The 24932-nt window shown below is 42.3% G+C and overlaps 1 protein-coding gene across 22 annotated transcripts in view; it reads right to left on the bottom strand.

Moving 5' to 3' along the window:
- AFDN (afadin, adherens junction formation factor) overlaps positions 1-24932 on the bottom strand; it is a 329459-nt gene that overhangs the window by 38324 nt on the left and 266203 nt on the right. For 13 of the 22 annotated variants that reach the window (XM_068231787.1, XM_068231786.1, XM_068231793.1 and 10 more), the window contains one exon: positions 23704-24762. In XM_068231787.1, the coding sequence (XP_068087888.1) occupies positions 23704-24762 (1059 nt within the window). Of the gene's footprint in view, positions 1-9339; positions 9376-23703; positions 24763-24932 lie in introns of all 22 variants that reach the window. The other 9 variants (XM_068231796.1, XM_068231782.1, XM_068231784.1 and 6 more) reach the window with 1 other exon arrangement.

The following is a 24932-nucleotide window of genomic DNA, read 5'->3' as shown; positions in this document are numbered from 1 at the left end:
GAGAATATTCCTTCACTTAGTTATAGCATCTTGGGAGGACACATAATGGAAGTTTGTAGATGTTGATGTTAATGCAATGGATGTGCATATTTAATACATTTTTGGTAGTCAGCAAACGGTCTCATGATGTGTTTTAGTATAATTCATGCTGTGCTATGCATAGAATATAGTAGAGGTATTCTAAGGACACATAATTCGGCTATTGCTTGCAGCTGAATTAACTTTTCTATTGCCGGCGCCCAAATTAGTCACCAAGTGCCACTATGGTCGTAATTCGCATTGCAGCCTATGAGGCATCCCAAATCATTGGCAATACATAAACCAAAATTAGCTGTCTCGATGGCAGTGACCTTAAGAATCCAGTTTGGGTCATACCTTCTTTGACCTGTACCCACTTTGGTTTTGGATTTAATTGATGGAAGGTGACCAAACTGATCAGCTGTGAGAATGAAAAATATTTCTATGTCAAATACCACTCTACCTTTCTATAGTTTTAGTGTTTTCCTACGGGCCCAGACATGTGAAGCAATTACAACGATTTAAATTAAAGTTCTAAGAAAAAAAATAAAATAAAACCAGCCACATTACAAGTTAGCATAAAAGAAGAAAAGGTTAAAGACCCTAGGTACAATAGACTGAAATCTTATTTAAAAAAAATAAATAAAAAAAAAAAGCTACAAGGCCAAGAAAGACACACGCTCTGTTCTCCCCTTAAAAACAAAAAACAGCAACTATAAGAGACTACATCAGGTTATTTCTCTAAGTATCACATGCTAGTGTGGAGCTCTCCCACTGCATACAATACATATTACTAACGAAGACCCACCTATGGCAAGTAATTAAAAAACCCTCATACAGAGTCAGAAAACTCCAGCTATGATGCATCCAGTGGGATAGAAATGAAATATTTTGGTATGCTATCCCTAGCTCAATGTGACATTGCATACCGGATGAACTAATAATGGATGTGCATACTGTATGTGATAGGGGATGAACTAATAATGGATGTGCATACTGTATGTGATCGGAGAATTCCACACTAGCATGTGATATTTCTGGGATGACTGCTGAAGTCCTATACAATTGCTATGTTTTGTTTTTAAGAGGATGACTCAGCCAGAGTATGTTTTTTCCTGAGATGTGTAACAAATGTGAGTAATACTTTTCACACATGGATAAGTAGAAATACATAAATACATTCTTTAATAAAATCCCCCAAAGCAAGCTTTACATAGATTTAGCCATACAGTTTTTCATTATGCTGCTAATTTCATCCATTCTCTGCTAGTGTTCTAAGAATAAAAGGAAGACAGTGCAGAAACCTGACAACTTAGATACTTACCAAGGTAGAGGGAAGCCTACTGATGACCCAGAGGCTTCTTATGCCCTCCTCCAGCCCACTGCTGCTCGTCAGGAGTCTCTTCTTCATTGCTGGGCTCCCATTATGTACAAGCGTGGCCACGCTGTGCAGGCACAAGTATGGCCCATGCCTCCACAGTGGCATAAAGCTGTTCATGCAGACCATGCGCCATTTTACTGTTCTAGGATTAAGTGTGATTATTATAAAGTACTGCCCAGTATAAAATTTGCACTGGGGCGACAGTTTTGAAGTAAACCCACTGACTGCTACTTTGTTGTGTTAGAAGGATTTGCAGCTTGAAGCGGCCAATGAGCTTGCCATCCAAACTACGCCCACCCACCAAATCTTAATCATACTCCTCCAAACAGGAATGAGTTGTGCGATAGTTTGCCCGTGACCCTTCTGTGACGCTCACACGGTTCCCGAGAAAACCGCGTGTGCGCCATTTCAGTTAAAGGCAAATTTCATTGCAAATACCCAGAATGACATTTTAAATCAACTTTTTTTTCCCCCTGAATGCTAACAGATACAATTTATCTGTACTCTATTGAGGATGGTGCTGAAATATAATTACTTTAGGTTTGAAGAGAATTTTCACATGCAGGTGCGGGGTACAGCGATGGAGTTAGAGTGTGGCCCCGTCCTACGCAAATATATAAATGGGCGTGTATGAAGAGAGGTATATATATATATATATATATATATATATATATATATATATATATATATATATATTAATTATATATATATATATATATATTAAATATATATATATATATATATATATTAATTATATATATATATATATATATATATATATATATATATATATATATATATATATATATATATATAAATGAAAAATTGTAACGACACACACTACAATGGTTTTGATACATAGATGACATATTTTGCGTGTGGGCGGGGCCACATTCGACCCTTCAGCAGTTCGTGGATGAGGTGGGAAGTCAGTGCAGAGACAAACATATTGTACATTACTCCACCGATCAGGTCAATTTCCTTGACAGTCTTGTCACAAGACGGGGAGACAGGTTGGTTACGGACCTCTACGTCAAGCCCACGGATGTGAACTCCCTCCTGCATTATGGGAGTTTCCATCCGTGGGCCACGAGGAGGTCGGTTCCAATCAGCCAACTACAGAGAGTCAGCAACATAGTGGAGGATGAGAGTAAACGGGGTGAGAGGATGGAGGAAATGCAGAACAAATTTAAAACAAGGTGCTACCCCTCAGAAGTTATTCAGAGGGCATGTGCCAGGGTGCGAGGTCAGAATGAGGGACAAAGACCTTGGAGACAGATACAAAATCGAATCCCATTTGTGACTACGTATAACACCCAGAGCGATAGGATCGCTAAAATCATAAAATGCCACTGGTATCTTATCAGAGAGTTTTCCAGAAATAAAACAATTTAAACATCCCCCACTTATTTCATATAAAAAGGCACCCACATTGAGGGATTAGTTAGTACATGCAGATATGGACAGTGGCAAAAGACATTTCTACAAGTACCAGAAGAGGCACGTATCCGTGCCTCAACTGTGTACATTGTAGTTCTGCAATTAGAGGACAGGAAGTGGTACGTCCTCAACGGGGCACTAAATAGAAGGTTAGAGGATGTCACACTTGTGACTCCTCATATGTAGTGTATGCCCTCAAATGTCCATGTGGATTGCTTTATGTGAGACAGACACAAAAACTTAAAAAAAAAAAAAAGTCATCACATAAACATGCAATCCGTGAAAAATTAGTAGATCAAGCGGTCACATATCATTTTGTTCAGGCTAAACATAATGTCAGCCAATTGAGGTTTATGGTAATTGAGCAAGTAATGCCTTCAAAAAGAGGTGGTGATAGACTAAAAAAAAAAACTGTTTGGAGAGAGGCGTTTTGGATTAAAACGCTGGATACAATCGAGCAGAGGGGTCTAAATAGAGAATTAGATCTTATACCTTTTATTTAAGTTGTACCCCATGGCTCCAATGTATCCAGCTGTATATGAGAGAATGGTCCCTTGACTGCATTCACACTATGGCATACCAAGCTACTCTATGGATTCCGCTGTGATTGGATTTATCATTAATATTCACTTTATTTGGGCTTGCAATATGTATATACACTTTGGTGGAGACAGTCCCTAAGATAAGGTTTTGTTAAGCGTGTCTAATAGTAGTGCGACGTTATGGTCGCACGCTATGATGTATATTATTGTTACAATAGCGGGTGAGGTGACCTGTTGATCGCACGCCACTTTGTTTACTTCCTGATGGCTCCGGATTGGACTTGGCCATGTTTCCCTGCAACATCAAAGTGACGTGAGGCGGCGGGCGGGTCCCGCAGTGCGCGTCATGACTTGTCAGCCAGACACGCTGTGACTGCGCATGTGTGCGGCCACGAGCGTATTACCACGCTAGTTCTCACTCAGGTCCAATGCGGTTGCCTGGATGGGGGCGGCGGAGAGAGACAGACGGACTATTGTGATTGGTGATTATGATAGAGAGATTTGATTGGCTTTATGTGTTCCATGATGACTATATACAGTGGCTTGCAAAAGTATTCGGCCCCCTTGAAGTTTTCCACATTTTGTCACATTACTGCCACAAACATGAATCAATTTTATTGGAATTCCATATGAAAGACCAATACAAAGTGGTGTACACGTGAGAAGTGGAACGAAAATCATACATGATTCCAAACATTTTTAAAAAATAAATAACAGCAAAGTGGGGTGTGCGTAATTATTCAGCCCCCTGAGTCAATACTTTGTAGAACCACCTTTTGCTGCAATTACAGCTGCCAGTCTTTTAGGGTATGTCTCTACCAGGTTTGCATATCTAGAGACTGAAATCCTTGCCCATTCTTTTCTAAATAGCTCCAGTTCAGTGAGATTAGATGGACAGCGTTTGTGAACAGCAGTTTTCAGATCTTGCCACAGATTCTCTATTGGATTTAGATCTGGACTTTGACTGGGCCATTCTAATGCATAGATAGGTTTTGTTTTAAAACATTCCATTGTTGCCCTGGTTTTATGTTTAGGGTCATTGTCCTGCTGGAAGGTGAACCTCCGCCCCAGTCTCAAGTCTTTTGCAGACTCCAAGAGGTTTTCTTCCAAGATTGCCCTGTATTTGGCTCCATCCATCTTCCCATCAACTCTGACCAGCTTCCCTGTCCCTGCTGAAGAGAAGCACCCCAAATGCATGATGCTGCCACCACCATATTTGACAGTGGGTATGGTGTGTTCAGAGTGATGTGCAGTGTTAGTTTTCCGCCACACATAGCGTTTTGCATTTTGGCCAAAAAGTTCCATTTTGGTCTCATCTGACCAGAGCACCTTTTTCCACATGTTTGCTGTGTCCCCCACATGGCTTGTGGCAAACTGCAAATGGGACTTCTTATGCCTTTCTGTTAACAATGGCTTTCTTCTTGCCACTATTCCATAAAGGCCAACTTTGTGCAGTGCACGACTAATAGTTGTCCTATGGACAGATTCCCCCACCTGAGCTGTAGATCTCTGCAGCTCATCCAAAGTCACCACAGGCCTCTTGACTGCATTTCTGATCAGCGCTCTCCTTGTTCGGCCTGTGAGTTTAGGTGGACGGCCTTGTCTTGGTAGGTTTACAGTTGTGCCATACTCCTTCCATTTCTGAATGATCGCTTGAACAGGGTTCCGTGGGATGTTCAAGGCTTTGGAAATCTTTTTGTAGCCTAAACCTGCTTTAAGTTTCTCAATAACTTTATCCCTGACCCCTGTCTGGTGTGTTCTTTGGACTTCATGGTGTTGTTGCTCCCAATATTCTCTTAGACAACCTCTGAGGCCGTCATAGAGCAGCTGTATTTGTACTGACATATTACACACAGGTGCACTCTATTTAGTCATTCGCACTCATCAGGCAATGTCTATGGGCAACTGACTGCACTCAGACCAAAGGGGGCTGAATAATTATGCACACCCCACTTTGCAGTTATCTATTTTTTAAAAATGTTTGGAATCATGTATCATTTTCGTTCCACTTCTCACGTGTACACCACTTTGTATTGGTCTTTCACGTGGAATTCCAATAAAATTGATTCATGTTTGTGGCAGTAATGTGACAAAATGTGGAAAACTTCAAGGGGGCCGAATACTTTTGCAAGCCACTGTATGTGCCATGCTTTATGGAGAAAAGAGTCTGTCTGCAGCCTGTAGCAGTAACCATAATGGCAAGAAGTTGAGTATTATTTAACTATGATAGATGAATGGACAGGAATACCTGTACTCACAAAAGATAGTGACCTGAAACTAACACTGGTGATTGTGTGCACGTGTATCCTTGGAAAACAATTAGAGAGGGGTAAAAAAAAAAAAAAAAAAAAAAAAAAAAAAAAAAAAACTTCACGCGTGAGCCTCTTCTCCTCCGATAGTTTCTGGACACAGCGGCTGCCTGCCGCTAAACAACTTCGGTCCTCTGTTCCCTGTTTGCTCTTCTTCTCTGGCTTCTGTATAGAGCGGCAGCCTGCGGCTATACATCTTTAGTGGTCCCTTGTTCCTGACTGGCTCCTAGTAGCTGATTACTCAAGTGGCGCATGTGCGCTGTACATCATGCATGTCCCTAGCACACGTGCGCAGCTGGGGTCACGCAGGGAGCCATTAATATGGAAGAAGAGTCCCCAGGAAACAATGAACCACCAAAGTTGTATAGCGGCAGGCTGCCGATGTGTACAGAAGTAGAGAAGAGGATCGTGCAGGAAACAGTTACCAGAGGAGGAGAGGATAACGCAGGGAACGCAGGACTAAAGTTGTATGGCGGCAGGTGGCATTTGAGAACAGAGATTACTTGTTGAGAAGAGGATCGCGAGTGGAGCTGCAGGAACAGAGCGAGGGGGAAAGGAGCGAGGCGGCAGGATAACAACAATAACAATAATATTTATATAGCGCTTTTCTCCCTGGGGACTCAAAGCGCTGTCAGATCAGGTGAGAGCGACTGTAGTGCTAGTTTAGTGTAGTGCAGTCTCGTGCAGCTTAGCTGGTAGGCAGCAGGGGTTAGTGTAGTGTGTAGTTTAGTGTAGCTTAGCTGGTGGGTGTAACAGGGATTAGTGTAGTGCAATTTAGAGACAGCTTGGAGGGGGGGGGGGGGGGGGGGGGAACTCCATAAAATGCTCCTACACCATAGACGCACATAGGTTTAGTAAATTCTTTCCCCGATTTTTGCTCTATAAACCTAGGTACGTCTTATATGCTGGAGCGTCTTATATTCTGAAAAAGAAGGTACATCATTTCCTATACAATAAAATAGCCACATACTGATACTGAACTAGTCATATGATTTCCACTCAAAAGTCAAATGATACCATTCTAGAACAAAAAGGGCCCCACTAGCTCAGTGATGGCTAACCTTGGCACTCCAGCTGTGGTGGAACTACAAGTCCCATGAGGCATTGCAATACTCTGACAGCGCTAAGCATAACTCTGGGAGGCAAATGCATGATGGGATTTGTAGTTTTGTCACAGCTGGAGTGCCAAGGTCAGCTATCACTGCATTAGCTGGTGTAACTAGCTGGCAAATCCAGAGTTTCTTCAGTCAGCGAATGGGGCAAGGTTTGCAGCGCTGAATAGTATATCAGTCAAAACACAGGCCACATGAGCCAGAGCAAAGCAGCTCCACTCCAAGGAATCTCCCACTACTCTACTGATGCCTAGCTTCAATTATGCAAATCTAGCACCACTGCAAGAAATTTAGCAGCCACTTATTCCTGGCGTCTGAATTCTGGAGATCTAGATCAGGCTACAGTGGAGACTTTGGGGAAACCTTCATGAAATCCTTCAAATATTCAGCAATCCAAAAAGACACAGGTCCATATACTGTTAACGTTTCTCCAGAGTTTTCTCAAAGGATATATTTTTAAACCTTACCAATAAAATACATTTAAAGTGATCACCACCCAAAGAAAATACTCAAAATAAAAAACTGGATTTTTTTTTTACCTACCTTTTAGTATTTTTGCAAAATATATATGTGTGTGTGTGTGTGTGTGTGTGTGCGTGTGTGTGCGTGTGTGTGTGTGCGTGTGTGTGCGTGTGTGTGCGTGTGCGTGTATATATATATATTTTTTTTTTATTTTTTTTTGAGAAGTTGTAAAATTATCTCCTAAATAAAAGCTCAGGAGAAAAAGTAAATTGGATAGAGGTCACAGATATATTTTATATTCTAAACGTTGTTTCTGTCTGGACTTGGGCTTAACTATTTGAAATTCGTAGCAGTTTGTCAGTATTAGTATTTGTTAGGATAGTAAACACACAGGGTTGGGAAATGGCAACACAGATGGAATGGACAGGTAAGGGTAAGCAAGCTCTTGACTTCTAATTCTTAATTTAAGGGACATTCAATTGAGATTGTTAATGAAATGCTAATAAATTGGGCTTTCATACATATTTAATACAAAATGTATGTAGCTTTAAAATTGGGCCAATCAAAACTGGCAAAAAAAAAATGCTTTTTATTGGCCCAAAACCATTGTACATACCGTACATACTTCTATGACAGCCTTTGTGGCTCATTCATGTAGATACGTCATTTAATTTTGTCCTTAGCAGCAACTGAAGCTTTGATAATATAAGGACCACCACATAATGCTACACAGTAAGGCTACATTTACAGTGGTGCGTTGTGGCAGCCGCATAACAGCCGCTTTGTATCATGGCTTGCCACACTGCAATGCACCACCTATGTGCAGTTCAATTTGTGTGTGTTGCCGCAAAACGCACACATTAACAGTGATGCATAATTTTAATTTAGTGTATGTGACGCCATGTGCAGCACCACTTCCTCGATCTGCTGCATTCCTGCAGTTACATGGAACACAATGGTCACTATGAACACAGCCTAAAGTTGGCCACACACCATACAATTTTTTTTAAATAACTGTTCAATTGAAGAATAGCAATCAATTTTTCTGACTGATTGTTCAAAAATCTAACTAATATACCACACACCTATGTTCAATTTTTCCCAAATGATGAATAAAATTGAAAGCTCAGAAAAAAATGATTGGATCTGTACCTCAAGTAATTGACAATCCATCACACACCATACAATTCTTGATAAAGTTGGTCTGAAATTTCCAATGTGTCCAATCTCCAGGAAAAAAAAAAAAAAAAAAAAAAAAAAAAAGAAAGCAAGGAAATCCAATTGGAATTGGTAAAAAATGTGATCTTTTAATTGTATGGTGTGTGGCCACCTTTAGTATTGCTGTGCTTAATCATAACCTCATTTATAATAACTGTTACATTTGGAGACGTTAACGGCTTGAGGTAAAATATTTAGAAAATAACAGGGTAGTCATTCCCAACAAGTCATCTGTGTACGTTCTACCATTATTACATAACCTCTCTGTGTTCTTAGTTTATATAGATTTGGAGATTTTGGTGTTAAGATAAAAAATGAAGGTTAATCCCCATACTACGAGAAAAGGTCCTTCAGAAACAATACCTGTTGGTTCCTAAACAAATTCACTTCTCAGTTCAAAAATAACAGAGACCTTCTGTGCCCACCTAAAAAAGGTAAAGCCACTTTCCCTTAAAAAAATAGTCTGGCTAATACATAAAACAATGTAAGGACACAACAAGAGTATTTAAGGTGATCGGCAACCTTTGGCTATTAAGCTGCTACTGACCAGCAGCTGGCAAAACATGATGGTACTTGGGGTAGAGCTGTATGCCGAAAGTTGCCCATCCCTGACATAGGACAAGTGTACAAGACCACAGGAAATGTAAGAAAGAAAGGACACATGGCATTCAGATACTAGTGACACTACTTCCAGGCAAAGCATGCTTAAAAGACAGCAGGAAAATCTTCCAAAAACAGGACAGTAAAGACATGGCAAAGACAGCACAGCTAACACTACAGGAAAAAATGTGAATTACAGAAGAAAAGGGGGGAAAAGATAGCAAGATGTTTGAAGAGAAAGAAAATACAGAACATACCAAATCTAGAACAGAGATTGCTGGCATAGCAGTCTGCTGCAGATAGCAAAGAGGAGAGGAGGGGAAAAAAAGATGCTAAGTGAAAAAAAAAATCATTAAAAGTGAGATTCTCAAAGCAATTCCTCTTTCTGATGCTTGAGCCATGGTTTTCCATGCACCTAAAAAGTTAAATGAAATAGAACTGCAGCACAATGCACAAGATAAAAGAAGGTGAGAAAAGCATGTACAGCAATATTAGAATACATTTCTGGGAATCCATCTGCTTACCACACACACAGCAGTTACTGTCCAAATCAGTACAAGAATATTCAGCTTTGGTCAGCCTTTGCAGCAAATTAGATTTTAAAATTGTGAACAGCAAATTCATGTGAGGTTGATTTACCGTGGCAGATGAACACGTGATAACAGTGATCCAGCAAACCTGGACTGTACCCTGCGGCTGATATTAGGTGGCCGAAATCTGGGAAATACCCTGGGCCCCAACAACAGCAAAGGTGAGGTTTACTGAAGAGTTGGTATGATGTAGTAACATTGGGCCCAGAAGCAAGAACTTCTCTGCCATATATCCTAAGGTGGCCAAATACTAAATGTGGCCAACAGATAGACCCCTCTCAGATCATCTGTTCCAAATATATCTGTCTGACTCCCTTCACACATGGCACAAATTTTCAATAGATTTAGGAATGAAATCTATTGAAAATGTGTGCGCCCTTGCCTGCCGGACATCCAAGCCTTTATCCTGTGATAAATACTAGAGGCCTAACACTACAGGCTCCGTGACATGTATTTTACGTGACCACTAGAGGTCTTTAGTGTTTGGCCTACGGAGTTAGTCACATCACACAGGTGCCCTGGGAGAAAGAAGATACAGGAAGTAGCTCAGCTGGAGTAAAGAAGACACAGGAGCAAGCATCGGCAGATAGGTGAGAGTAGCCCCGCTGCGGCGTCTGCTAGCCCAAAATCGAACTGCGCTAGCAACATGCTCCTGACTCGCTGCCAACTAAAATCTTCCATGCAGCGCAATCCACCAAAATTTGATCAGGAATTGTCTGCAACATCAATTTCTATCAGATTAGATCAAATAATTAAATAAACAAAAAACAAAGTACTGGATACCAACCAAACAATTGGCTCGTCTCACCTATTAATATAACAATACTAGCATATTAAAGATGTCATTTTTTTCTTACCAGCTCTGTGCTCGCTATATAGTTTGCTCTGCTAGAGATGATTTAATCGTCCGGATATCGATGGAAAAAATTGAGTAGTGCATGACTACCTTAAGACAGTAGAGATGTATTGACCAAAAAGTTCTCATTGCAGATATGTGCTCAGGGCTGAAATCCCACAACTGCTAAATATAACTACCCGTATTTTTCGGACTATAAGACGCTCCTGACCATAAGACGCACCTAGGTTTAGAGGACAAAAACCAGAAAGAAAAAAACCTGGTGCATCCATGGTGAAGGGGAATCTTTTGGATTATGCACCTTTTGTACCTCTTGTGTCCGCCTCTGTCCTTTGTGTCCACCATGCCCCTTTGTGTCTTCCTCTATGTCCCTTTGTGTCCCTTGTTTGTCCCGTGTCCTCTGCATGGGCATAGTACAGCGAGTCCCCGGCATTGCAGCGGGTTGGAGGATCATATTGGCAGGCGTTCACAAGTCAGGAACTCCCTGCATTTGGACTTTAGGACGCAGTGACTTTTTTTCCCCACTTTTGGGGGAGAAAAAGTGAGTCTTATAGTCCAAAAAATACGGTAATCCTTCAGGAATCCCCTTTCTAGCCTGTCATGACACAGGCTTGCAAACTTTTGTCAATCAACGGCAATAAAAATAAATAATTTAGACCAGGTTTGCAGGATCCCTTAGTTTCTTAAATATTTTCAGTGTTCTCCAACCTTGGCTAATCGCCCCAGTCTCTTTCGGCTTAACATATAGTAATTGTGTAGTTCTGTGATGCACAAGCTTTGGTATTTGCAGTGCTTCTCAGGACGCTTTGTAGGCACAGCTGTATTTACACAACTGAAAGCTGTTAAATCATTCAGCAGATAACTGTGTGTACGGTTTAACTGAGGCAAGGGATTTCATATTTTGGCACAGGTGTAAGAAAATCAAGACTGTGCTATAAAGTAGGCAGATGTGTTTATAGTACCAGTCATATAATGTTTGAAAGTCACGCTTAAAACTAAATTTGACTCCCTGCATTATGTTTTCAATAATAAGCCAAAGTATCAATACATCAGGAACCTTGTATTACAGAAATGCTCAATGCTCTAGAAAGCTAAAAGGATACCAGATGTGAATCAACCTAGAAACAGGATGAGCAGGCATATACTGTCACCTGTCCTAATGTCTACCACTCCCCCCCCTCCCCCCCGCATTCTACTACTCAAATGCCCCTCTGGCAGCCTCTTCCGGGTCGCCGGAGTCGGGCAGGTGCTGGCCGGGTGGTGCGTGTCCTACAGTGCGAGGCCGTGACCAGGAGCAATCTGTGCATGACGTCAATCTGTCATACGCAGTGCGCTGCCGGCCACGGGTGCGCACTGTAGGATGCGCACAGCCTGGCTAGCGCCTGCGCAGTAGTGCCCGACTCCAGCGACCTGGAGTCGCTGGAGAGGGGCATTTAGGTAGAATGCGGGGGCAGAGAGGAGAACAGGTAGGCATCAGGACAGGTGACAGTATATGCCTGCTCTCCCCCGGGTCTCTAGGTTGAGTTGCATTTGATATCTTTGAAATAATGTTTAACCAACACATTAACTACCTGCGGACCGACATTGAAATCTACAGCAGGCGGGTGGTGCTGCGGTTCTGACCGGACGTAAACTCTACGTCCCATTCACTGCACGTCCCTGCCCGTCCCCCTCGCCGCTCTGTCCCCGCCGCAATGTGCTGCCCTGCCGCCTCTATGACGGCAGAGCACTGTGAGCCGGGCAGGAGCAGTTTTCATTGGCTCCTGGCCCTGTCATTCCTGTAAGTCGTTCCCATTGGCTTACATTGAGTGACCTGACCGGCGCACAGTGCTTTGCAGTCATAGCGACGGCAGAGAGCGCAGCCTACGGCGGGGACAGAGCGACATGACCGGCGGGAGCGGCGATTCGTCGGGGAGCGGCGGTTTACTGTACCAGCACCCTATGGTCCTTAAGGGGGCAGAGGGTGCTGGTACTGAAGTGGTTAAATTATATGTACTAAAATTACTATGGTATTTGTAAACAAAATAGTGTTAGGCCTCTATCACAATGTTAGCTTATCGGGGATCGGTACCTGACAGACCCATGTCAGCTATGTAGCTGACAATGCCTTCTATTGTTCTATTAATATGCGCGGCGTAGGGCAGCGGCGGGACGATGGATGCACGTGATGGACACGTGCGACATCACGCCGTGGGCAGGGGAGCGGCACAGGCAAAGCGATCGGCCGTTGCGGGGGAATGGGAGGGTGGAGTTGATCCGCCAGAAGGATTGCGGACCGGGGCCGCTGGGCACATGCCTGACTATTGGCGGTCGTTTTGGCCGTCTTGGTCAGACATGTGTACAGGCTTTAACTGTGTTTATTGAGCAGTTCAACTCAATTTAATTCAATTTAATTTAGCTGGCGAATGGCAGTGTTTGTAACCCCACACATTAGCGTTTCATACGTTGTACAGTTACTTTGCAGTAAAAATAAATTTCATGGCAGAATATGGCAACAGTGCCTTCCTGGTGCATGGGAGCAGCTGATAGGCAGTGAATTCACCACCTTCTCCCTCCTGTGTGAAAGCGGCCTTAAAAGGTTCTTATAGCTCATTACAAAAAAAAAAAAAAAAAAGTAATGCATCCAAGTAAACTAAGAAAATTAAAACAAAAACCCACCATCCTGTATCATTTCAAACCCCAGTAGATCCAGATAAAGGGAAAAAAAAGCCCTTCAGATATGTAAACAAATTTAAACAGGGAGGAAAGAAATCCCATCCTGAGTCCAAATGACAACTGCATAAAATCCTTGGATTAACTTTCCATTATTACTGGAAATTCGGGCTCATCTCTACGTACTCCAATTCAGTTTATTTAATGTTATATACCAGAACTAATTATAAAAGCCCTTTGTCACTTATCCTGCTTCCACAACAACACCCTTGAGAAGGGACTGACTAGCTCTCTACATTTGAACCTGTCAAGCTTTGGGATACATTAGGCAGCAAGGTCAACACTAGTTACTTCATCTATCAACTGTTGTTGTGGCTTATAAGTACATTTATAAAAGTGGAAACAATTATTGATTGATAACATCCACTACCATAAATCCCATAAATTGGATATCTGAAATGCAATTTGTGTCATAAGAAGGAGATCTGGTAGTTTATTCCTAATGGGCTTCTACTACTTCCAGAATACCATTACCTGCAAAATTCAACAGTGACAAAAGTAGTGAACAGGAGTTTGAAGCAAACACCGCTTGCTGCCATTTCCTGTGGGCATTAGCAACTTCACAGGCCTTTATAAAGTGACAATTTGGTCACCACTTTGTAAAATATTGTGATTTCCTGTAGTATCAACAAGCATACTGAATTGATATGCTTGAAAGCAGGGTTCATCTTTTCAATATAAAAATAAATATACCACAAGTTACACGGATTACTTTTCAACAACTAACCTGTATATCACAACCAAGTTGCATTAGGAAAACAGATTACTAAGAGTTGGGTTTAGTGTGTTGTGTACACCCTCCCGTGTTCTTAAAGCAGACCTGAACTCTTGCACAGGACAGAAGGAAAACAGAGAGAAATGCAGAGTGTATACATTTTGAGAGTTTAGCATGTCTAATTGCCTCTCATCTGTTGACAAAGCTCTGTCCACATGCAGCGCTATACTGCTTCATTTTACATTATCGGTATACTGTTTCTCCAAAAAACTCTGATGGCTGAAACAACCCCAGTAAGGCTATATATTGTAACAACCAAAGTTGTTTGGATACTAATACACTGGGAGCGAATCAGGCTTAATATCAACTGCTGCTATGCAATGATGTATATGTATTGCTTATGGTTTTATGTATTTCAACATAATGGCCTCAATTCACTAAAGCTGGCCACTAACGGTCCAATTTCTAGCGAAAAATCGTTCGAGCGATCAGAAATTCTGATCGGACGAAAAATCGTTCACTACACCATCAACTAACCAATCATTGCTTCCCATCTATCACGACCACCAAGAAAATCCAAATTTTCGTTCGACGAAAATTCATTCGGGCGACATTTTTTTTCACTCGTTCATAATCGATTGTGTCCACCAATGGAGATTATTTACAACCAATCCGATCAGAATTTCTAATCGCTCGAACGATTTTTCGCTAGAAATTGGACTGTTAGTGGCCAGCTTAAGCTTTATCAAACACTGAGTGTATTCATGAGTAAAGCCGCATCTACACGCGTAGATGCGGCCGCGATGCTCCTTATCAATCGAGCCGCTGATGCGGCTCGATTGATAAAATCCGACAGGACGGATCTCCGCACCGCCGATTCCCTGCTCGATCCCCGCGAGGGGACAATGGCAGGGAATCGTGCGGGAGATAAGCGGCGGGGAATCGAATGCGGCGCACGCGCGGCGAGCGGGGACGCGCAAGAGGCCGCCGATCTCCCCAACATCTCCCCGTGTAGACGGGGCTTAAGATCCAATTTTAAATTCAATAAGGTGTTATAGATTTATTGAACATTTTAATCGCTAGAACATTCGATAAATCTGTAACACCTTAACCTGCCTGGCGTTCTATTAAGATCGCCAGGCAGGCTGCGGGAGGGTTTTTTTTTAATAAAAAAAAAACTATTTCATGCAGCCAACTGAAAGTTGGCTGCATGAAAGCCCACTAGAGGGCGCTCCGGAGGCGTTCTTCCGATCGCCTCCGGCGCCCAGAATAAACAAGGAAGGCCGCAATGAGCGGCCTTCCTTGTTTTGCTTACATCGTCGCCATAGCGACGAGCGGAGTGACGTCATCGACGTCAGCCGACGTCCTGACGTCAGCCGCCTCCGATCCAGCCCTTAGCGCTGGCCGGAACTTTTTGTTCCGGCTACGCTGGGCTCAGGCGGCTGGGGGGACCCTCTTTCGCCGCTGCTCGCGGCGAATCGCCGCAGAGCGGCGGCGATCAGGCAGCACACGCGGCTGGCAAAGTGCCGGCTGCGTGTGCTGCTTTTTATTTCAGCCAAATCGGCCCAGCAGGGCCTGAGCGGCAGGCTCCGGCGGTACTGGACGAGCTGAGCTCGTCCAGACCGCCCAGCAGGTTAATGAATTCAGAATTCAAAATTAGATTTTACCCATGAGGTAAATTATCAAATGTTCGATAAAGTGTTTGATAAAGCTTAGTGAATGGAGGCCATTGTCCACATAAAAAAAAAAAATAAAAAAAAATATATATATATACAGGATCTTCTCAAAAAATTAGCATATTGTGATAAAGTTCATTCTTTTCTGTAATGTACTGATAAACATTAGACTTTCATATATTTTAGATTCAAATACACACAACTGACGTAGTTCAAGCCTTTTATGGTTTTAATATTGATGATTTTTGGCATACAGTTCATGAAAACCCAAATTTCCCATCTCAAAAAATTAGCATATTTCATCCGACCAATAAAAGAAAAAGTGTTTTTAAAACAAAAAAGTCAACTTTCAAATAATTATGTTCAGTTATGCACTCAATACTTGGTCGGGAATCCTTTTGCAGAAATAAATGCTTGAATGCGGCGTGGCATGGAGGCAATCAGCCTGTGGCACTGCTCAGGTGTTATGGAGGCCCAGGATGCTTCGATAGCGGCCCATACACTCAGCCGATTTTCTGGCCGACCGATCGATCCCGATCGATCGATCAATCGATTGCAAATCGGTTGGCCAATCGACCGATCGACGGCCGATTTCGATCGATTTCGATGGATTTCCATCGAACTTGCAGGGTGGAAAATTTAGGTCGATCTGATGAGATTGCTTATCAGTTTGCATTGGCCTTAATGGAAATCTGATGGCAAAAAAATGCCATCAGATCGAATTTCAATAGATTTCAAAATGAAATCTATTGGAATTCTTTCCTGGTAAAAAATGTTCTAAAAACGCATCAGATAGATCATCAGATGCATTTCTTATCTATCTGCTGCCAATCTGACGAGTGTATGGGCACCTTTAAGCTCATCCAGAGCAGTGTTCTCCCCAGAGCCTATTAGCCGGGCGGAGCGCCCACCTGGGTCTCTGTTCCCGCCTGGCTGATTTGATTAGCCTCCGAGTGTAAAAGCAGAGACTCTTTCCTCTGCGTAGTTTTGAATCAGACAGGCAGCGCTGAGTGCAGAGACACATCTCCGCCCTCCTCCTCAGCTCCTTCCTATCAGCAGCGAGGAGGGGCGGGGGAAGCTCCTAGCACAGATGAGTCAGACCTGGGGAACTTTGCTAGAGCCGACCATAGAATAGAACGTACGGATCTATAGCTATTCCTTTTGGTGAGTCACCCGATCTCTCCCAGCAGTGGACAGAAGCTCTCCTCCTTCTCAATTATCTGTGCAGCAGATACAAAACCCCTTCCCAGCTCCTTCCGTTCACAGGAATGTCCGGAATACTCAGATAAGTGTGGCTCATTAACATATCAAGACGCTGGTCATTCAGTGTGAAGGGAGAGCTAATGAGTGGTTTACAGGGCTGTAATATGAACCTGGTGCAGCATTCACTCTGCCCCCTGCACTTCATGCCAGACTGACATCTTTTGTGTCAGTGATTGTTTAATCACTGTGATATCCAGCTCTCTTTATGGGCAAATATGAATGGCAAAAAGTTCAATGGCATTTAATAACACATTTAGCCTGTCTTATCTCAGCAGTTACAGTAATTTAGGTGGAAAAAGCCATACGTACACTGAGTTCAGCCAGAATATTTATATACTCTCATATCACTGTACTTTTTGAACTAGCATGGTTTTTGCAGTCTCTGGAGTTGTCACCACTCTGTTGCCTGCCTGTGTGATCAACTTTAAGAGAACCTGTAACAAAAGTTCCCCTAGGGGTACTCACCTCACTAGGGGGAAGCCTCAGGGTCCCAGTGAGGCTTCCCCCCTCCACTGTAGCTGCGGTGAATCCAGCGCTGGCTCCCCCGCAGTATCTGGCAATCCTCCCTCGACAAGCGCCGATTTATTTACCTTTCCTGGCTCTAGCGGGGGCGCTGTTGCGGCTCTCAGCATGGAGATAGGCAAAAAAGCCAATCTCCGTCGGGTCCGCTCCACTGCGCAGGTGGCCTGCGCAGTATACCGGCCCGACAGCGATCGCCTATTTCTGCCTATCTCTGAGCAGAGAGCGGATACTGCGCTGGAGCTGGGAAGGTAAATATTTACATCCCCGCTGTTCGGGGAGCTTTATCTCCGCAGCCATGGGACGCAGGAGGACAGGGGAAGCCTCAATAGGATCCAGAGGCTTCCCCCACCTGAGGCAAGTACCCCCCAGGGAAGGTTTTTTTTTTGTTACAGGTTTTCTTTAAGTCAGCACTCCTCTGCTTCTAGTGTATGTCCAGCAGCAGGAGTCGCAATACATTGCATGCAGAGAGTGGTGAATGTCAGGTCATATATGTAATGATGGGGCTATGGCACTAAGGTCCCATTCACACTAAGATACTTTTCTTGGAATTTACAGAGCTTTGCTGAATGCCAGCGAACACAGAACCGCTATGACAAAGTTTCTCTCAGGAAGCATTCACACTATAATTGTGATGCATGTAAATCACAAATGAACTGCATACAGCATTTTGGGATTGTTTGCAGTGCGATTTTTGTTTCTTGATCGAGTTATCTCAATACTACCCCCCCCCCCCAACCAGCATTATGCCAACTTCTACCCACCTAGCGTGATCCACTCCCACCCTACCCAGTGTGACCCTTTCTCTTCGTTCAGCGTTTCCTTACTTTTTCACCCAGCAGCACCCAGCGTGACCTTACTGCCCCACCCGGCTACTTTTTCATGCCACCCGGCTGGAAAATATTTCTGGGGAGAACACTGCAGAGTGTTGGGTCTTGCGTCTCAACTTTCTCTTCCCAATATCCCACAGATTCTCTATGGGGTTCAGGTCCGGAGAGTTGGCAGGCCAATTGAGCACAGTAATACCATGGTCAGTAAACCATTTACCAGTGTTTTTGGCACTGTGAGCAGATGCCAGGTCGTGCTGAAAAATGAAATCTTCATCTCCATAAAGCTTATCAGCAGATGGAAGCATGAAGTGCTCCAAAATCTCCTGATAGCTAGCTGCATTGACCCTGCCCTTGAAAAAACACAGTGGATCAACACCAGCAGCTGACATAGCACCGCAGACCATCACTTACTGTGGGTACTTGACACTGGACTTCAGGCATTTTGGCATTTCCCTTTCCCCAGTCTTCCTCCAGACTCTGGCACCTTAATTTCCGAATGACATGTAAAAGTTGCTTTCATCCGAAAAAAGTACTTTGGACCACTGAGCAAGAGTCCAGTGCTGCTTTTCTGTAGCCCAGGTCAGGCGCTTCTGCCGCTGTTTCTGGTTCAAAAGTGGGTTCAGGCTTCCATCCGCTGAAAAGCTTTATGGAGATGAAGATTTCATTTTTCAGCACGACCTGGCACCTGCTCACAGTGCCAAAACCACTGGTAAATGGTTTACTGACCATGGTATTACTATGCTCAATTGGCCTGCCAACTCTCCTGACCTGAACTCCATAGAGAATCTGTGGGATATTGTGAAGAGAAAGTTGAAAGACGCAAGACCCAACACTCTGGATGAGCTTAAGGCTGCTATCGAAGCATCCTGGGCCTCCATAACACCTGAGCAGTGCCACAGGCAGATTGCCTCTACGCCACGCCACATTGGCTATCATTCATGAACAGGCTGTCGGTAAAGAGAATCAGTGCGGGAAAACACCGCTGGCGGATTTTTAGACTTCTGGGTGGGCATTCATAAAAAAGTATACAGTTGCGGTAGCAGTGCGGAGATTCCCCGAACTAGGCTGGCAGTAGGCAGGTGGTAGGCTTGCGGAGACACAGAAGCTGCAGAGTTGATACATTTCTCCGTGTTCCGCTCTGCTGCAGCTGCCTGGGAGGTCTGTGTGTCTCCTTTCACTTACATTGGTATCGCCACATCAGAGTGAGCGGTACTTCCCGACCTCACACCGCTTGCGGTGATCTTTATGAATGAACATTTTGCTACATTTGTACCGATAATCACCGCACAAGGCGGTGATTTATCACTCTGCTCGGTAGTGTCATTTTTCCATGCGGAAAGAGGCTTTATGAATGCTGTTTTAAGCATTTCCGCATGCGGAAATGCTTTATGAATGATAGCCATTGAAGCAGTCATTTCTGCAGAAGGATTCCCAATCAAGTTTTGAGTGCATAACTGAACATAATTTGAAGGTTGAGTTTTTTTGTTTTAAAAACACTTTTCTTTTATTGGTCGGATGAAATATGCTAATTTTTTGAGATAAGAATTTTGGGTTTTCATGAGCTATATGCTAAAATCATCAATATTAAAACAATAAAAGGCTTGAACTACTTCAGTTGTGTGTAATGAATCTAAAATATATGAAAGTCTAATGTTTATCAGTACATTACAGAAAATAATGAACTTTATCACAATATGCTAATTTTTTGAGAAGATCCTGTATATACATGTCAAAGACCAACTCCAGCTCCATCCCACAAATCAAGACAACACAGCTGTCACTAAGTTAGAGCTTCTGCCCAGTTAAGGGGATTGTGCCTGGCATGGCCCTATTTGGAATTTTGGTTTATACTGCTACATTTGTATACCATGCAGTTTATTATTTATATAGCGCTGACACGGTTTAAGAATTTGTGATTTCTACAATGTGACACTACAAGCTATAGCTTCATGCATCATGCTTAGTAATTCTCGTCATGTTGAAGCATGTAACCAATAAGGGATAAGGATTTTTTTTTTAAAGCTTAAAATTTAGTATTTGAAATGCAGACTTTGGCATCCTCATTTAGTACACATTGCTCTATGTATTTACATAACCAATTAGACCCCTAATTTGCAGGTGGCCGTGGCATTACCCTGTTCTGGTGGAGGTGGCTTATTAATTATAGTACCTCTATTCATGCTGCACACATTTCTCCATGTATAAAGACTGTCAAAAGGTCATTATTTAATGTTTTATGTACGGTACTTATGACAGACAGCACTGACATATGACAGTAGTGTAACATCTGCCATCACTAAGCAACTCATGCAGCTAAAAAAAGAACCAATCCAATATAGACCCTAAGGCCCCTTTTACACTTAATTAGTTGAAGCGACTTTTTCCCTTCATAGCAGTGCATTGTGAAAAAGATTTCAGTTAAAACGCATTAAGTGTGAACTGTGCCATAGGAAACCATGGGCATTACTTTGACAATCAGTTGTCCTTTCAGTTATAACTAAGAGCAACTAAGTGTAATCGGGGCCTAAAGCCTGGAAAACACATACAATTTTGATTGGCCAATGACCAATTTTACCACTTACATGTAGTATATAAGGGCAAACAGATATTATATAAGACTGGTAAAATTGCATGTGTGTACCAGGCTTCAGGTACACACGTTACGTTTTTCCGTTCGTTAGATGCGTTTGATTGATAAATTCTGTCATGTCCAATATTCCTCTCGATCATTTTACCACTCAATTTCTCATAGAAGTGAATGGAAAAAGATAAGAAAAACGAGCGAAAGATAAGAGAATCTAGTAGAAAAAACGTATCGTGTGTACCCAGCATAAGAGAACAGAGAGTGTTGGAAGTAAGCAGCAACAAATGTAAATTAACAGGACAACTGTAACCGTGAAGATAAAAGATCACTATAACTACAATTTAAAACAGAAGCAAGTTGAAAAGAGAAAAAAAAAAAAAAAAGAGCACTTCACACAAAGCCATGGGCAGTACTAATGTTTAAATAGCAACAACATTTTAAAAGGTAGGATAATAAATACTGCTCATATGTTGAAAATAAGCTTATGGACCTCTTTCTACTGGCCTTGCCAAATAGGCTTTCACTGGGGACCAAGCAATCCTAGATCTATATTTGGGCTCAGAGTTATTACTGTCCTGCTGAATATGTGATAAGGCCACTGAGGGAGGTTATCTACTGCAAAAATATAAAATGCTACACTTTTGTTACTTTCAAACTGCATCAGATACAGTGCAAGAGACCATAATCGCATTGCAACATGATGCAATTACAATGAAATGGCACGTTCGCATGTGCCCTGTAGTGTCGCAGATTTCCATCTCTGGAGTCTACAGCCACAGAAGGCCTAAAGCTTTCCACTGCTCAAGAAATCCTGCAACTAAAGCCAACAGCCCCAACTCTTTCTGCCAATAAGAATAGAGGATACAAATGTATTGACATAATTAAAATAATTATTAACAGGGTCATAAAAAAGCCATTACATGTGCCTTACACAAAACAAGCAGACCTAATAAATAATGCTGACCCCATGTAGAAGGCACAATAAGTAGAATTTAATTGCCTGCTTGTCCTCTCCAGTCAGTGAACACCTGTGCTATCATATTTCCTACAAAAGTTAATAAGTCAGTCACATGACCATTAACAAATTACATAAAGGACAGGAGGAGGGAGAGCTATCAGCCTATGCAGTACTTGTACTATCCACCTCAGAACACAAAGATTTATTTAAAAAAATGCTTAAAGAAAAGCCTTATGAAATCGGAAACTGAAAAATCAAACTTTACACTTCTACTAGGCCTTTCCATTGTAAGAAAGAGTCATAATTAGTAACAATGCAATTGCTTAGGGCTAGTTCACACTATGAGCTCAAATTGTAAATTGCAATTTTGTAGCAAATAATTTTGTGTTTTTACAGCGATTTGCGATTCCTGTTCAATAGAATGAAAACCACAACGCAATCATTCCCAAAAAGTCTGCAAGCAGCGAGTTTGCGATTTATGTAAATTGCAAATGCTGCAATGAGAACGATCCAATAGGGATACATTTGTCACAGCGATTTGTTGATGGCCGGCAATCAGTAAAAGCGCTGAAAAGCTCCAAAGTGTGAACCAGTCCTTCATGAAAATTTGCCAATGTGCCAGAAAACATTACCGGGAAAAAAAAACAGGGACAACATTTTTAATCATAAGTTATCATAACACCCTGCGAGCCACAGTGGAATGTCAGATTTGTTGCATCACCACCAGGCGTGGAGAGAGAGTCGCCTCTCACTCCGGGTGGAAACTGCCAGCCTCTGCACAGAAGACTGCATTTTTAAGTTCTGTTACACTATTGTGAGGCTTCATGTACCCAAGTCCACATTAGTCATGAGGATTGTTATTAACAAATAAATTAGTTGATTGATTGAAGTGAATGCTAATTATGATACAGAATTATACAACTTATTGTGAAAATCTATTGTAAAATGAACTAATCGATCAAATCTTCCAGTAAAGTAATTTCACAGGTCCATAGTCAAGCTGCATAGATTTTCAGTAACATTTGCATATTTCTGTATCAACATAGAATAATTTGCATGTTTCAAGTAAAGTAGAAAGTTGCACTGAGCCAAAACTTTGTAGATGTCCATGGCAAAGAAATAAGGGGACACAAAAAATGCCTATAGACATCTGCTGCAGGGGGAAGCAGTTTTGTATTAAAAAGCTTGTAGATGTCCGTGGCATATGGATGCAAAAACACCTATAGACGTCGGCGGCCGTCTAAGGGTTAAGGTGTAATAGAATCCTGGGTGTCAGCACAGAGGCAGGATCTCTATGGGGACTGTTCTATATGCACAAGTGCAGGATTTGCGCCATTTCGTGTTTCCGACTATGTATTTCTATAATGACTTTAGAAAGAAGGCACAGGTATTTTATGTAATTAGACCATTGCAGAATCAGTGACTTTTCACAATATACTTCTTAGTGTCTGCTTTTAAGCATAGATGGCAGTAGAGATGGTTCACGAGACACCCATATTTCCAGCTTGCATGCAAATTTACAGCAGATTGTATGCAGTTTGAATTGGACCTATCAAAACTGTTATACTAGGTACACATGATACAATTTTCTGGCAGATTAACTTGCCATATCTATTTTTTCCAACATGTCCGATCTGAATTTCTATCGATTTTCCAATCGATTTCCACAGACGTCAATGGAAAATCAATGGAAATTCAGATCAGACATGTTGGAAAAATATCGACCTGGCAGGTAAATCTGCCAGAAAATTGTATTGTGTGCCTAGCATTAGAAAGTGCATTTGATTGGACAAGTTCCAAGCTGCATACAATTTGAATTAAATTTCAATGGAAGCCAGAAATATTTGCCTCTTAGTGACCATCTCTGGATAGCGGTTTCATCCCTTAAAAAAAATAAAACACGTTATAATAGTATTACCCTTGCTTTTCTTTCAGCTTCCAGGCGTTGCATTATAAGCATATCCACATCATCATCATCATCTTCCTCATCTTCATCCTCATCATCATCTTTTTGTTTGGACTCCTGCAGTCGCTTTTGAAACTGCCACTCAAGCATTAATTTCCGTAGTCTGTCATTTTCTTCTGCAGTTCGTTCTGTCTTGTTCTGCAGTTCACTGATCTCCTTGCTCAGCATGTCTACTATGTGCATTTGCTGCTGTTTTTCCAATTTCTCCTTGGCATCCCTCTTCCAAGGATCTGGAGAAAGGCTATCACTGGAAGAAAGCTCATCTTTACTTATCGTAATATATTGAAGATCTCGCCTTTCTATCGTGCGTGGCTGTTGCTGTGGTTGCAGCTCACGGATGACTGTTTCTTGTGGACGGGGAAGAGTTGAAGGTTTCTCTGGCCTTGACTGTGGTAGGGTTGGAGGAGGAGCTGTTTGAGGTTGTGGTACCATTGGCTGAGGAGGGGGAGGGACCTGAGGGCGAACTTGTCCAAGCTTACGCTCTTGTTCACGCCTCTTTCTCTCCCTTTCCTCTTCCAAGCGAGCTTTTTCCTTTTCATACCATCTTTGATGTTCTTCCCTTTTTTTCCTTTCTATCGCAGCTGACTGAGAATTTAGCTGCGACCCCAATGGACCTTGTGATGGTGGAGGAGGAAGTGGCAAGTCTACAGGAATTCCTTCCAATTCTCCACTATAAAGAACAGGGGGAGGTGGAGGAGGAGGTGGTAGATCTGTTCTAATGGGCTGAGACACAGCAACTGGTGGAGGCTGGGAAGGAACTGGTGTTTTCCAGCGTCCAGGTCCTGATTTGTTTAATGAAGATGCAGAAGAATAGGTTTTCAAAGAACTGTTTAATTGTTCTTGACTAGATGTACTGGATTCCACAGAGGAGCCTTGGTTCATCCACCCATCTTTGCCATCCATTTTTCTGTCCAAATATTCCACATCTTTTCTTAACAAAGGCTCTAGGCGACCTCGATCAGCAGGAAATCCCTCGTCATCTCTTAACTCCTCTTGGGAATGTGTAATTCTCTGTTACCAAGCAAAATAAAGAAAGAATAAAAAACACACTGAATTAGCATGCCATGTAAAAGGAAATAGGAACATATTGGTTAGCTATGTTTTGTGAATCGTTCAGATAAAAAAAAAAATAAGTCTATGCAAAATACATTTTACTTCAAAAAGCCAATTAAACGTCTGTT

This window comes from Hyperolius riggenbachi, chromosome 4 (assembly GCF_040937935.1).
Source record: "Hyperolius riggenbachi isolate aHypRig1 chromosome 4, aHypRig1.pri, whole genome shotgun sequence".
NCBI classification, from domain to species: Eukaryota; Metazoa; Chordata; class Amphibia; order Anura; family Hyperoliidae; genus Hyperolius; species Hyperolius riggenbachi.
This window is presented reverse-complemented; position numbering and strand designations above follow the sequence as displayed.